This window comes from Vidua chalybeata, chromosome 8 (genome assembly GCF_026979565.1).
Source record: "Vidua chalybeata isolate OUT-0048 chromosome 8, bVidCha1 merged haplotype, whole genome shotgun sequence".
Lineage (NCBI taxonomy): Eukaryota > Metazoa > Chordata > Aves > Passeriformes > Viduidae > Vidua > Vidua chalybeata.
In genome coordinates this window covers 32860599-32872758 of record NC_071537.1, presented here as the reverse complement: position 1 = coordinate 32872758, position 12160 = coordinate 32860599, and the positions used below count along the sequence as shown (strand labels likewise).

The window sequence follows — 12160 nt, the reverse complement described above, 5'->3', positions numbered from 1 at the left end:
CATGCTGCTGCCAAGTGTTTGGAAGTTGTGATGCATTGCCCTGGTTAGCAAGGCCGTGGTTCCAACAGAGGATTAGAGGAATGCACATTAATTATTTATAGCAATCATTGGTAATGTGGGCAGTTCTCAGGACAGGGCTGTCCCCAGTGAGCCTGGTGACAGGAGACATGGCAGCACTGTCTGAGTGGCCATGGCAGGGGACACAATTACTGGTGATGGTGGTGGCATCGTGGTTGTCAGGAATCTTTTCGGGCTGCCAAGCTCCTTCTGAAGAAAATATAATGGATGTGATCAGCTCCTCTGGGCTTCACTGAGCTGTGTGGTAAAGGATTAGGGGTGTGGGGTGGAAGGGAGGAAGCACAGCCAGCAGTGAAGGACAACCAGCACAGTGAAGGAGAACCAGTGAAGCACAGCCAACAGTGGGACAGGCAGGGCTGGAGGATGAGGAGAAGGATCCGTCTCCACCAGTGGCAGTGGCTCTGCAGTGCATTCCCAAGGTTTTCTACAAGAAGCTCCTCAGTGTGCAGCTCTGTTCTACGTGGTTGGAGGTCTGCTGGAAGCCCCCCAACCTTCATCACCTGTGTTCTGCTTTGCTTGGAGCAGCCAATTACTGCAAAAGCCAAAATTTGCTGCTGCTCTCAAATGGAAAGGGAATCCATTTGAAGGGACCATTTAGAGGGGAGTCACAAATCACCGCAAACATTTCAACCTATTTCACAGATTTATTTGTTCTGGCAAGTGAGATTCCATTGAGGAATGAGCATTTAATGGCTGAGAGTTTAATAATTTTTCTAAATAGCTTCATGGCTGCTTTTCTAATCTTGGAAATAAGTGTTGTGTGTGTTACAGTAAACAAAAATATTTTTATGATGATAAGTAGGTATAAATGGAAAGACACTTTTCATGTGTTATCCAACCATATGTGAAAGAAAAAGAAAGGAAAAAGGCTTCTCCTAGGATTGCTGCTGCTGATTCACATCTGCATTAGGACCACAGGGGCAGTCTCCCACTGTCACTTCTTTGTTCAGGCAGCCTCTGCTAAATATATTTGTTTTGATAAAACAAGAGCTGGGAAATGAAATTAATTATCTGGTGCCTTCTGGAGAATCAACTGGTCTTGTTTGTTTATATGGAAGGGATGTGGGGGGAGCGATGGAGGGAGAAGTTCCTTTCCTGGCTTATTTCAGTTATTGTGCACACTATTAGACGAATTCATGTGAAGCAGCTTTTCCACTCTGCAGCTGAAAACAATCCTGCCAATTCACAAAGTCAAGAGGAAGCCACCGGATGAGCAAAGTGGTGTCTTTGTGTCCAGAGCAGGGTGGAATTCAAGATGACCCAAGGTTCATGCAGCAACCTGGAGAATCCTGTGGTCAGCGGCTTCCATGGCTGTACATCACTGGATAGTAGGAGAGGCATGGAGGGGAAGCCAGTTTTAGTTTGGTTGCAGTTTTACTGGGGTTCATGCACTGGTTTGCTCCTACACAGGATTACTTGCTGCTTTGCTGGAGTCACTGCCACCACTTGAAGGTTCAAATATTTCCTTGTAAAGCTGCTAGTGGGTTTTTCACGTTACCACAGTGAAAAATGAATTTATTCAGTAGCTGGCCTGCTTGCAGCAGTCCCTAGGGTTTTGGGATGAATGGTGGTCTGAAAGCAGTGAGAAACGATGATTTATGTTAGCGACATCTCCAGCACCATCAGTGTCTGGGTACAGAGATTTTGTTCAGAACCCTTTGATTTCTCCAGTGTATGTCATCACCTGCCAGCAATTGCTTGGCTTTAATCTGATATCACTTGAACTCTAAGATAATTTCAGATATTTGCCATGCAGTCGGCTATTGAACATTGACAATATAGCTATTTTAACTTCTTTTTTGTCATTTAATCACAGGAGTAGGTTCACATTTAAACTGGCCACAGGCACTATTTCACCAACAAAATACAAAGTTTGGGCAGTATCTGGAATGAGGAATGTTTCCCTCCCATCCCTAGCCAAAAGTAGGTGTTTCTTAGCTGGATAATCAAGTCTGTGTGTCCAGCCTCATGCTCTGACAGAGCGGTGAACCTCAGCAATGCAGAATTCCCTCTCCAGTGGCATTAGCCCAGCAAGGAAAGGCTGTCATTACATCTGAGCAGTGTTGAAATTCTCTGTGATGGAAAACATCCCAGTATACCTCACGCAGTCACTTCCATTTTCCTGGTCTGGATACCAGGGGGCTCTTGTTGTTCCAGCCCACCTGGGGCCAGCTGAACGTCTCATGGCTGTTCACTGTAAGGCAAGGATGACTGGCAGGAATAGGAATACAGGGCTTAAATAATTTATAGCTCCATGCATATATTTTAAACCCATTTAAACTGGAAGAAAAGCAACCAAGGCAGACTCTTTCCGCTCTTGTTAAATCACCCTTTTGCAGCCTAACTTCTCTGTGGCAGATGGAAGAACATAACCATAAATATGTTTGCAGGAGCTGCTGAAATATTTACGTGGCACGGCATGCACACACCCAGTAGCAACATCCTTCCAACAAGAAACCCAGCTGAAAGCTGTCTGCCAGTGTTCTGTGGAGGCAAAATGCCATGCACCACTTTAAATTCTGGTTTTGCATGCAACAAAAGCTCCCCATAACAGATGGGAGTATTAACCACGTTTTAGAAGGAATGGTGGCTGAGGCTGCTGATAGCAGCCCCACAGAGGTAGCATGTAAGTCCTGTCACCTGACAGATAAGGCTCCAGAATAATTTGAAATATCTCATCCTGTGAGCCTCCTGTTTCGCTTGTGCAAGAGATGGAGATGGATACCCAGCCACTTTGTGTAAAAAGGGATCCTAAGGGCAAAGCTTTGTTAAATGCTGAAGGAGAAAAGTAATTAAATAGATGTGGATGACACTGGCAAAGAAAAGTGGCTTCCTGTCCTGAGACTGGGGGAGAGGGCTGTGATTTCACATCTGATAAATGGTGGGCTTTGGTCCTGAATATCAATTGTGTACCACAAACACCTCAAGCCCTTCCCCTTAACTCATGCTTAAGAAATCTCCAGATGTCTTAAATCAGTTTAGGATCCACCAAGTATTTAAATATGCGGGGTTGTCAGGGTATGTAATGACAGGATGGAAAGTGTCAGGGATGGGTGTGAGCAAGGTACTGAAAGAAAATTACCCCTCTTCAGTCTGTCACCAACGGTGCAAAAATGTACATAGCATATCCATGGACTGGGAATTTCACAGGGCTTACAGAAACCTAATGCCTTGCACTGCAAATTAGGGAGTTACAGGGTGGGGGGAGGTAATAGTATGTATTTAAGCTAAGTCCTGTGTTTATAAGACGCACTGCATCCTGCTTGCCTTGGAGAGAACTGGCCTGGGATCCTGTGGGCTTGGGAAGGAGCAGTGAGGCTGTGGAGCTGCATCTGCGGCGGGCAGCGGGCACGGCTGCCCTCTGTCCATGGGCTGGCTCTGCTGTGCCCCAGGCTGCCGTGGGTGCCCATGCCAAGGGCTGACAGGAGTCACTGTGCTGCAGAGGGGCACTGCCAGCGGCTCACGGGCACCGGGTAGCTGCTCCTGCTCACAGTTCATCGCGCTCTTCCTCGCTGCAAATGCAGGCGCTCCTCTGGCTGTTCATGAAGGGCCGGCAGCCCAGAGTCCAGACGGCATTGAACACCGTGTCTGCCATGGATTCACAGGCTGTGGAGAAGGACAGGGTGGCCAGGTAAGGACAGGCAGCCCCGAGTGCCCCAGCCCGAGCCCTGCACTGAGCTCCATGGGGTTTGCCATTGGAAGCGTGGGCTGTCGTCTTTTCTCTCCGAGAACTACATTTTTGTTATCCTGAGGTTCCCTTTTCTCCCCAGGGTGGCATTAATTTCTCTCCCCCCTAAACCCCTCCTTTCTTGCCTCTTTGAGGCCCTACTGGTTGATGGATCATCTGGGGCTCTGCAAACAGCACTGTTTACTAAACAGATTTCCCAGGAGGCCCCCACATTGCTCCTTCTCCTCTCAGTTTTGCCTGTGGCCACTATTAACCAACCTTTCTGGGCTTTTTTGGGAGTTATGATGCCAGCTGCCAACCAGCATGAAAAATCTTGCAGCAGCTGGAGCAGCTGACTGCCTGACTAGTAGCCCCTCCACATTCCAAAACAACCCTGAAAGTGCTTGTCAGTAAATAAATAGGTTAGTATTAGGTCTTTAGGGTTTATTTACTGGCACCAACACTGACTGCTGTATGCATGATGAAGCTGGGAAAGCCTTGCCTTTGGGACTATTTTCTCCTATCTCAGCCTCTCCAAACACCTCAGAGCTCCTGTTCCCTCAGGAGGCTGCTCAGTTGGCAGGCATTGGAGAGGCTGTGGTGAGTCAGTGGGAAAACCAAGGTTTTGGATGCCAGATAAGAGCTGGGATGGCTGTGGAGGAGGAGGACTGTGACAGGAGCTGCTCAGAGCAGCCCTGGGGACAGGATCTGTAGAGCCCAAGGTGAGGGGAGGATGGTTCAGATGTTCACTGGTGTTGCCTGTGCCTCCTACAGTAGCCAGGACAGAGGTGCTGGAGGAATCTACTCCTGCCTGGCAGAGGTGGCTTGGCTCAGCCCAGGAATGTGGGCTCTGCTCCACCTTAACTCCCTAGGATCTACATTTGCTTTGCTGCTGCAAGCAGAGAGCAAGAAGGAACCATATAAAAAAGTGGAAAATCTGAAGAGATGGGAAGAAGTTGGCTGTGTGAGGAGCTGTTGGTAAGGGTGACCATGAAAGATTGGCTGTGCTCAGCCTGTGTAGCACTTATGTCTCAATCCATGTCTTTGATTTCTCTTGCTGGCCTGGGCACTCTTTCCGTGCATTTATCTGTGACCAGGTAGGAAGCCATTTGCACTAGTGCTGGTGTCATGCAGACTTCCCATGTATCCTAATCAGGCTGCACCTTTGGAAAACAAATGCATATTTAAGGATACCTTAGAGCAGGGGGTCAGCAAAGGTTACCAAAAAAGCTCTTCTCAGACTTGCAGGCTGAGGCTTTTTAAATTAGGCAAAACCAGGGTGGCACTTGAGCTGCTGGCACATCACTAGAGTTTGTTAGCACTTCTGAGTCATCCAGAGCTGCCTGCAGTGGCTCAGCCACCACCCAGACTGGTGTGTCCATGGTGCCATCATCATCTCTTATCTGTGACCAGATCCCTGAGAGCCCTGTCCTTGGCTCTCTCAGTTTTGCTGGCCCCTGGCCATGTACAGGTTTCAGTGTGTGCCTCACTGGCCCTGGAAGGCTTTTTGGTATCCTATGAAGGTGTTTGAACTGTCTGGGACTGCCTCCAAGTTTTGAATGAATTATGTCCAGAGTTGTTTGTGTTTTTTTTCACACATTGTAATGTTTTCTAAATGCAAATAACCGTAAGTCTCCAGCCTTGGGACAGAAGTGTGCAGCAGAGGGGCAGACTCTATGTTCTCACCCACCTGTGACAAGTGCAGGACAGAGATGCTGCTCCCTACTGCAGCGTTTTGCTTCTTTTTGGCAAGGAAGGGGCTCCCTGCACAGGGGATGTGAGGCAGGGTCCTACCTTGCACCTTGGAGACGAAGCCCAGGCTGCGCTTGAGGTCGGAGCAGATGGAGTGGAGGCACCAGCGGAACTTGGCGTCGCAGCGGTACTTGTTGGCCCCACAGGTGTCGTAACAAATGTCCAGCTGGTTACAGCACTTGGTCATGGCAGGGATGCCCAAGTCTAGCTGGGGGAAGAGAAAAGAGGCGTCCCTTGGCTGGGTCCTGGCTTCAGGCTCACACAGCTGTGACAGGGTGAGGTGCTGCAGAGCCCAGCTGGCTCCTTTTCCAGAAGCCATTCCTGATAGCTGGGGCAGCAGGAGGGAATGTGTGCTGCTCCCTCACCATCTAAAGGATGAGGGAGCAGCACAGTGGTGTCAGTGGTGCAGGCTTCGTCACATTCTCTTCTCTCTGTGTCCCAGGGAATCAGCGTCTCGCAGAGAGGTGGGAAACAGCCCCTCCATGACCATTTTCTAGTTCTCATTTGTCAGAAAGCTCCATGTCCTTGCCAACAGTGGCAAAGGCCCCTTTTTTCTTTTCCTCTTTTCCCCACAACATGACACTGTCCCATTTTTTTTTGCCTAATAAACATGCCATAAGTATTTTAATGCCTTATTTCTCAGAGATGCAATTGAGGCCAAGGACAAACGCAGCATGGTCAGGGGAGTTCTGCTCCCTGTAAGCTTAGCTAATGACCCTGGAGGTGATGGAGCAGAAGGCCTGTCTCCTGGAGAGACTGGACTTGTTAGCTTGTTATGAATTATTCCTCTTTTTGCCCTTCCTCATGTAAAATTTAGGAGATTAATTGTTCCTTTGTTGCACTCACGATTGCCTGGGTATAGAGGAGGCACCACAGAAATGCCCACAAGCTTTGCAGTGAAATAGAGTTTCAGAAATTAAACCTAACATGAAAAATGGGCTGCAAAGAGAGGAGTTGTCAGAGCAGGAATCTGCTTAATAGCTGCAGACTCCATGGGCAGCAATAATGCATGAGCTAAATAGGAATCCCTGCTCTGAGAGCCTCCTGGGAGGGCTTTTCCTGGTGACTCCAATATGATTTCATTAATTGCCTTTAAGATAACGAGTGGGTGCAGTATTAAAGCCTGTGGGTTTCATTCAGTGCTCAGCAGAGGCAAAAAGTGTGAGAAGAGGTGAAGGGGCAGGTGTGGAGGATGCACTCAGGTGTTGCTGTGTGCACCTAGGTTATTGTCACCGAGCTGCCCAGCACAGCCCAGCCCAGCCTTTTCCTTGCCCAGAATGATGAGCTGGTGATGTGATGGAGAGCTGCATCCTTTGGGACTGGTGGGTGGGACAGTACATACACTTTCGGGTACCTTGAGCCCCAGAAAATGGGAGCTACAGCCATTGGGTTCTTGGGGTTTGTAGTGAGGCCGTGGCATGGGAGCCTTCCCTGGGAAAGAAAAGACAGGACAAATGTTAGGAAAGCTGATCTTCCCAAGACTAGGTCCAAAAAGCAGCTCCCCTTTGGTCTGCATCTCCAAACACCACTGCTTACACTGCTGGCCTAGCAGGAGGTTTCTTTCTATCCTCAGTTCATTCTTGGACTGTTGGTGTGCTGTGGATCTCCTCCAAACTGTGCCAGACCTTGTGTGTCTGATCTTGCTCTGAGCAGGTCTTCTTGGTCCATTTTCTGCCCATGGTGATGCACTGCCATGTTTTGCAAATAATTTCTGTTCCTTTAATCTCTGCACCTTCCTCAGTCTGCTTAATATGCATAAAGGAGCAAGAACTCCCTCTGTGAATAATTATTTACCCAATGTAGGAAGAGTCCAGCTCACAGCCAGCTGTACCAGTACCTTCCAGCAGCATTTTAATCTGACTTTTGTAGGGGAGCCTACAGTGCCCGACCACCCTCTGGGGGAAGAACCTTTTCCTCATATCCAACCTAACCCTGCCTTGACACAGCTCCAGCCATTCCCTGGGTCCTGTCCCTGCTCTAGGAAAACATAAACTGTGGGAATGCTCCAACAAAAACTCTGGTGAGCTGAGCCTTCTGAAGCCTGTCACATGAAGGGTTAAGTTTCTGCTTCCCTGAGCACAGCTAGAGAATTTATATAGACATAAAATGGATCTAACTCAGCCCTTCAAGGCAGGGTTGGGTTCTTTTAAACTCCATTTCCACTTCTTGCTTCTTGTCAGCACCAGGAATTATTTAAGACACTTTCCCCATTTTTCTGTTCAGGTACCTAAAATGCCAGTGGTTAATTCAACCATAAATCTGCTGTGCCCTTGGGAAGGCCTTGCAGCCAAAAGCCTCAGAGGGACTTATGTAGAAGTGTTCCCAGCACCTCTCAATTAAACTTTGCCAGAGCTGTTTTGCTTAAATAACAGATTTGCTACAAATAAATAACAAACTGAAACCCTATCCAGCTGTGAGATGCCAACAGGCACTTTTCCTCTTCCAAAAGAGCCTTGATGTTTTTTTGGAAGGGGGTGGGAACTGGGACTCAGAATTCAAATGTTCCTGAACTGATGCAGGAAGCAGAGGAAAGTTCAAAATCTGCTGTGGGTTTTGCAGGATGGAGTCAAATTTGAGTGTCTTGTTTGTAATACTGATTGTAAAAATTCTGTTCCTGCAGCACACTGACAGTTAATGGGATAAGATGGCAAGTCTGAGTAGGAGTGAGACTTTTTGGGGATGTGGAGATCATGGAATCATAGAATGGCTTGGGTTGGATGGGACCTTTAAGATCATCCAGTTCTCCCTCTATTATCCAGTTCCCAGCCAAAGATAGCTGTGTTTCCAGATCTTCAGTTAAGCCCCAGTCACAGCTATTATAATGTTCTAGAAAGCTGGCCTGAGGGAAAAAAAAAACCCTCACATAAGGATTGTGCTGATCCCACAAAACATCAAACTGCCTTCAGGATAAGCCCTTGTAGGAAACCTGTCTCCTCCCCTCTGAAAAGTAGAGCTTTTAAACTTATAAAGTGCCCCTTTGTACTCTTTCTCAGCTATGTCAAGTCCAAGACACCACAATTAACCTCTCTCCCACATCTTGTTTTGTAGGTAGCAGGAAAGCAAAGGCAAAACAGGAATATCAGGCATTCCTGCCTCTCTACAAGCATTGACTCAGTGCTCCTGTTATCATTTATTGCTTGCCCATCCTTCCAGGCAAGAAGATAGATTTCAGGCCACTGCCTTGTTGCCACAGCCCTAGAACTGAAGTTGAGTTTCCCTGATGCATTTTAATACCGTCAGGCTGTTGTAGCTCTTCCAAGAGGCTGGAAAGCAGCCAGCTGGCTGGAACAGCTGCTGGCAATGCAGGAGGTCTCAGGCACTGCAGTGCTGGGACATTGGCAGGGGAAGCTGAGTGTATTTTTGGGTGAATGGATGGTCTCAGGGCTCCTTGCACGTTTGGGTGGTCCATTGTTGTTTGTGTGCCCCAGGCAGGCAGGCTTTGAGCAGAGGTGCCTGCACACACCCAGCCTTGTGTGCCCTGTAGGAGAGAGCCTGGCTTTGAAGGCTCTTTTCCCACAGCCTGGAGGTGCCCCCTCATCTGAAGCCCTTCAGGACCAAATGCTGAGCAAAGCAGTGAAGTCTTGTGTGGCCAGGAGGAAGCTACAAGGGCTTCACTCCCAGCTCAGGCTGTTTGTTTCCCCTGAGATGCCCAGTGAGATTTTGTAAGCAGGAGGACATTTGCCAGTAAATGCTAGTGTAACCCTAATGTCCTGATTTAAGAGAGTCATCCATCAAGTTGGTTGTTTTCAGACCTCAGTAGCTGCTGAAAAATCAGGAGAGTCTTACAGCTGGAACAGCCAAGTGCTCAGCTGAAGATGGATGTGGCAATCACAGGTGAGTCCTGACAATCACAGGTGAGTCCTGACCTTTACCGTGGCAAAATAAGCTATTATTGATATCTCTTGGCTGAAATGAAAGTAAGTAGAAGGAATAATTTTTGTTTCATGCCTGGAGAAAAAAGCAATCAGGCCCTGATTCAGCACAAAGATGGTTTGTGTTCATCCTTCTGTGAGCAAGGACTGGATCTCACTGGTTTGGGACCATCCTGGCATCCTCTCCAGTCTGCAATGTCTGTGCCAGAGATTTGCAAGGACAAACGGTCCTGGAAGGGACCAGGAAGCCCCTTGGAGCCACTTGGGCAGCATTTCAGTAGTGTCCTCCTTCAGGCAGTGATTAATGAGCTGTTCAGCAGAGGATGAGAACTGGGCTAACGATTGGCTTGTTTTCCTTTCTAGGTGAAGCACTGTTGCTGTGAGATGCAGGGTGCTCCTGGGTGTGAGCAGAGATTTGTGCTGCTCTCTGGAGATGCTTTCACAAGGACAGGCAGGGAGAGACCTCTGGATGTGTCCAAAAGCAGTAACTCCTGCGTTATGTGGTGAGTCCTGAGGCTCCCTGAAACCAGCTCTGAATATCAGCATTACCTCAGGCACACTGCAGTCCCAGCCACATTTTCCCCACTGCCAGGAGTTTCAGTCTCTACCTTAAGGAGGGCAAGTCCCTTTCTGCTCTGAATTTGGAGCATGGAGTGCACCTTTAGGAGGTTGTCACACACATGGCCTGGGGCTGCCACACCATGAGCATGGGACAGGCTGCCTGATGGGCTCATCCTGTGTGCTGGGGGGTCTGGGGGGGGGGCACCTCCTCCAGGCACTGGGGACACACATGGCCCTCCTGAGCTGCTGCAGAGAGGACTGAGGGACCCCCAGGCTGAGGGACCAGGGCCACTGTGGGGCTGTGGTGATGGGCTGGGGTACCTGGCTCCCTCCTTCCCACGGGGCTGAGCTTCCTGGCTTGCTGCTTCCTGTCTGTTCTCAGTGTGGGGCCTGGGAGCAGAGCTGGCAGGAGGGGAGGACACATATATACTCATTAGATGGATGTCAGGAAAATGTTTTTCACCCAGCGGGTGTTTGAGCACTGAAGGCACTTCCAGGCTCATAAGAGAAGTGGTCCCATGGCTACCAGAGCTCCAGGAGTGCTTGGACAACGTTTTCAGGCACAGAGTGTGACTCTTGGGGTGTCCTGCACAGGGCCAGGAGTTAGACTCAATGATCCTGATGGGTCCCTTCTAACTCAGCCTGTTCTGTGGTTCTGTGACATCATTTATGAAACAAAACAAAAAACTCAGTAACTTTCAGACTGATTTTAATCTCCTTATGGCCCCTCTGCTCCTGGCAGGGAGCTGAGTTCCCAACCCTGCAGCATCTCTTTGTCCCAGTGCCCTGGCTGCTGGCCTGGGAAGAGCAGGAGGTCCATGGGATCCATACAGACTGAGACAGAGTCAGTGGGGTCTCCCCAAAGGGTTGAGTCTGTCTGTGCAAAACAATGCTCCAGGGAGGAGAGGGGTTGAAGTCCCCCTGTGCTCACAAACAACTTTCCCAGGTGGTCTCTAAGGGTGTGGGGTGAAGCTGTGGGGCAAGGGGCTGACAGGCAGCTGTGGCTGGGCAGGCTGAGGTGACAGGACAAGATGTTGCTGTGGGACAGTTGTAGGAGGCTGAGGAGAGGATACAGTCAGTGGGAAAACTCCTGGCTGGTTCCTAAGCAGGTCGTTGCCACAGGTACCCTGGTGATGGCCAGTGCTGCCTGTGGCCCTGTCACCCCACAAACTGCAGCTCTGTGCACCCCGTCCCCTGCCCTGCCCTCTCCAGGATGTCACCTCCTTCATCCTGCCCCCAGGACAAACCAAACTAATACTTTTCGGTAAATCACCAAAAAGTGAAGTCCAAAGCAAGCAGGAGCTGCCTCCTTGTGCCTTGAGTACTAAAGGTTCCTCCCAGTGACGTGTGGTTTGTCCCCTTTATCTCTCCTCCTCCAGCCCGCGGCACCGGCCAGCTCACAGCTGCACGATAAGGACACTCCGAAGGTTGCTGAGATTAGGGCAGCTGGCTCAGCCTCCCCTCCCCGTCCTGTCCCAGGCTCCGGGCAGAGGGACAGCCCGGGTGCCTGTGTGCCCTTGCAGGGAAAGCTGCATCCTCTCCGGCTGCCCTGTGCGCTCAGCGCGGTGCCTGGAGAGCAGGCTGCTCTTGGGGAAGGGGCTTCAGTGTCCCCGTGCTGGCACTGGCAGAGCGGTTGTGACCCTGAGCACTGCCGGGGAGAGCTCCTGGGAAGGAGGAGCTGGTCGTGGCCCCAGGGAAGGAGAAAGAAAGAGAGGAAAGGCCGAGGAGAGAGGAGCCAGCAGCCGTGAGGTTCACTTACCGTATCGACAGCGGTACTGACAGACTCCGTTTTTCCCCCCAAGCAGTTCCAAGAAGGAGTCGAAGTAGCTGTTCACCGTTTCAAAGCCATCCCGGATGGTGTCGATGCCCCAGTCGGAATAGGATGACACTGCCTGGGAGTCCTGCTGGCCGGGGCTGTCGGGTGCTGCCTCCTCGGAGCACTGCCCCAGGCGCAGGGTCAGGCACAGGAGCGCTGCCCCCAGCAGCAGCCGCATGCTGCGGTGCGAGCCCCGAGCCCCGGGCAGGCAGAGGGGCAGCAGCAGCGGGGATGAGCTGCTCTGGGTAGGAGGCAGTGGCACCGCTCTGCCTGGACTTTAAACGCTGTCCGGGGAGCCAGCATGAGGTCACGGCAGCTGGGGTGCAAAGTGCAGCGCCGAGATACGGAGGGAGTTCAGCTCCCAGAGCTGGGAGTTTGCACAATCCCACTGGGACACGCTCGGTCCCCATGGCA

At 50.3% G+C, this 12160-nt stretch overlaps 1 protein-coding gene across 2 annotated transcripts; it reads right to left on the bottom strand.

The window, feature by feature from the left end:
- Positions 1 to 2318: 2318 nt before the first annotated feature.
- PLA2G12B (phospholipase A2 group XIIB) lies at positions 2319 to 12002 on the bottom strand. 2 transcript variants are annotated; one of them, XM_053949183.1, is made up of 4 exons: positions 11690 to 12002; positions 6840 to 6928; positions 5540 to 5705; positions 2319 to 3684 (listed from the first exon to the last, which is right to left on the bottom strand). In XM_053949183.1, exons 1-4 carry the CDS (start codon positions 11922 to 11924, stop codon positions 3566 to 3568), a joined length of 609 nt encoding a protein of 202 aa, XP_053805158.1. In that variant the 5' UTR covers positions 11925 to 12002; the 3' UTR covers positions 2319 to 3565. The 2 variants fall into 2 exon arrangements, with proteins under 2 accessions (XP_053805158.1, XP_053805159.1); XM_053949184.1 differs by having other exon boundaries at positions 6852 to 6928.
- Between the last annotated feature and the right edge of the window lie 158 nt (positions 12003 to 12160).

Coding starts and splice junctions, on each gene's coding strand:
- PLA2G12B (XM_053949183.1), bottom strand. CDS start 11,924: ATGCGGCTGCTGCTGGGGGCAGCGCTCCTGTGCCTGACCCTGCGCCTG. Junction 5,706..6,839: donor GGCTCAAGGTACCCGAAAGT/GTATGTACTGTC, acceptor CTCTTCCCCCAG/CTAGACTTGGGCATCCCTGC. Junction 3,685..5,539: donor CTTCGTCTCCAAGGTGCAAG/GTAGGACCCTGC, acceptor CCTTCTCCACAG/CCTGTGAATCCATGGCAGAC.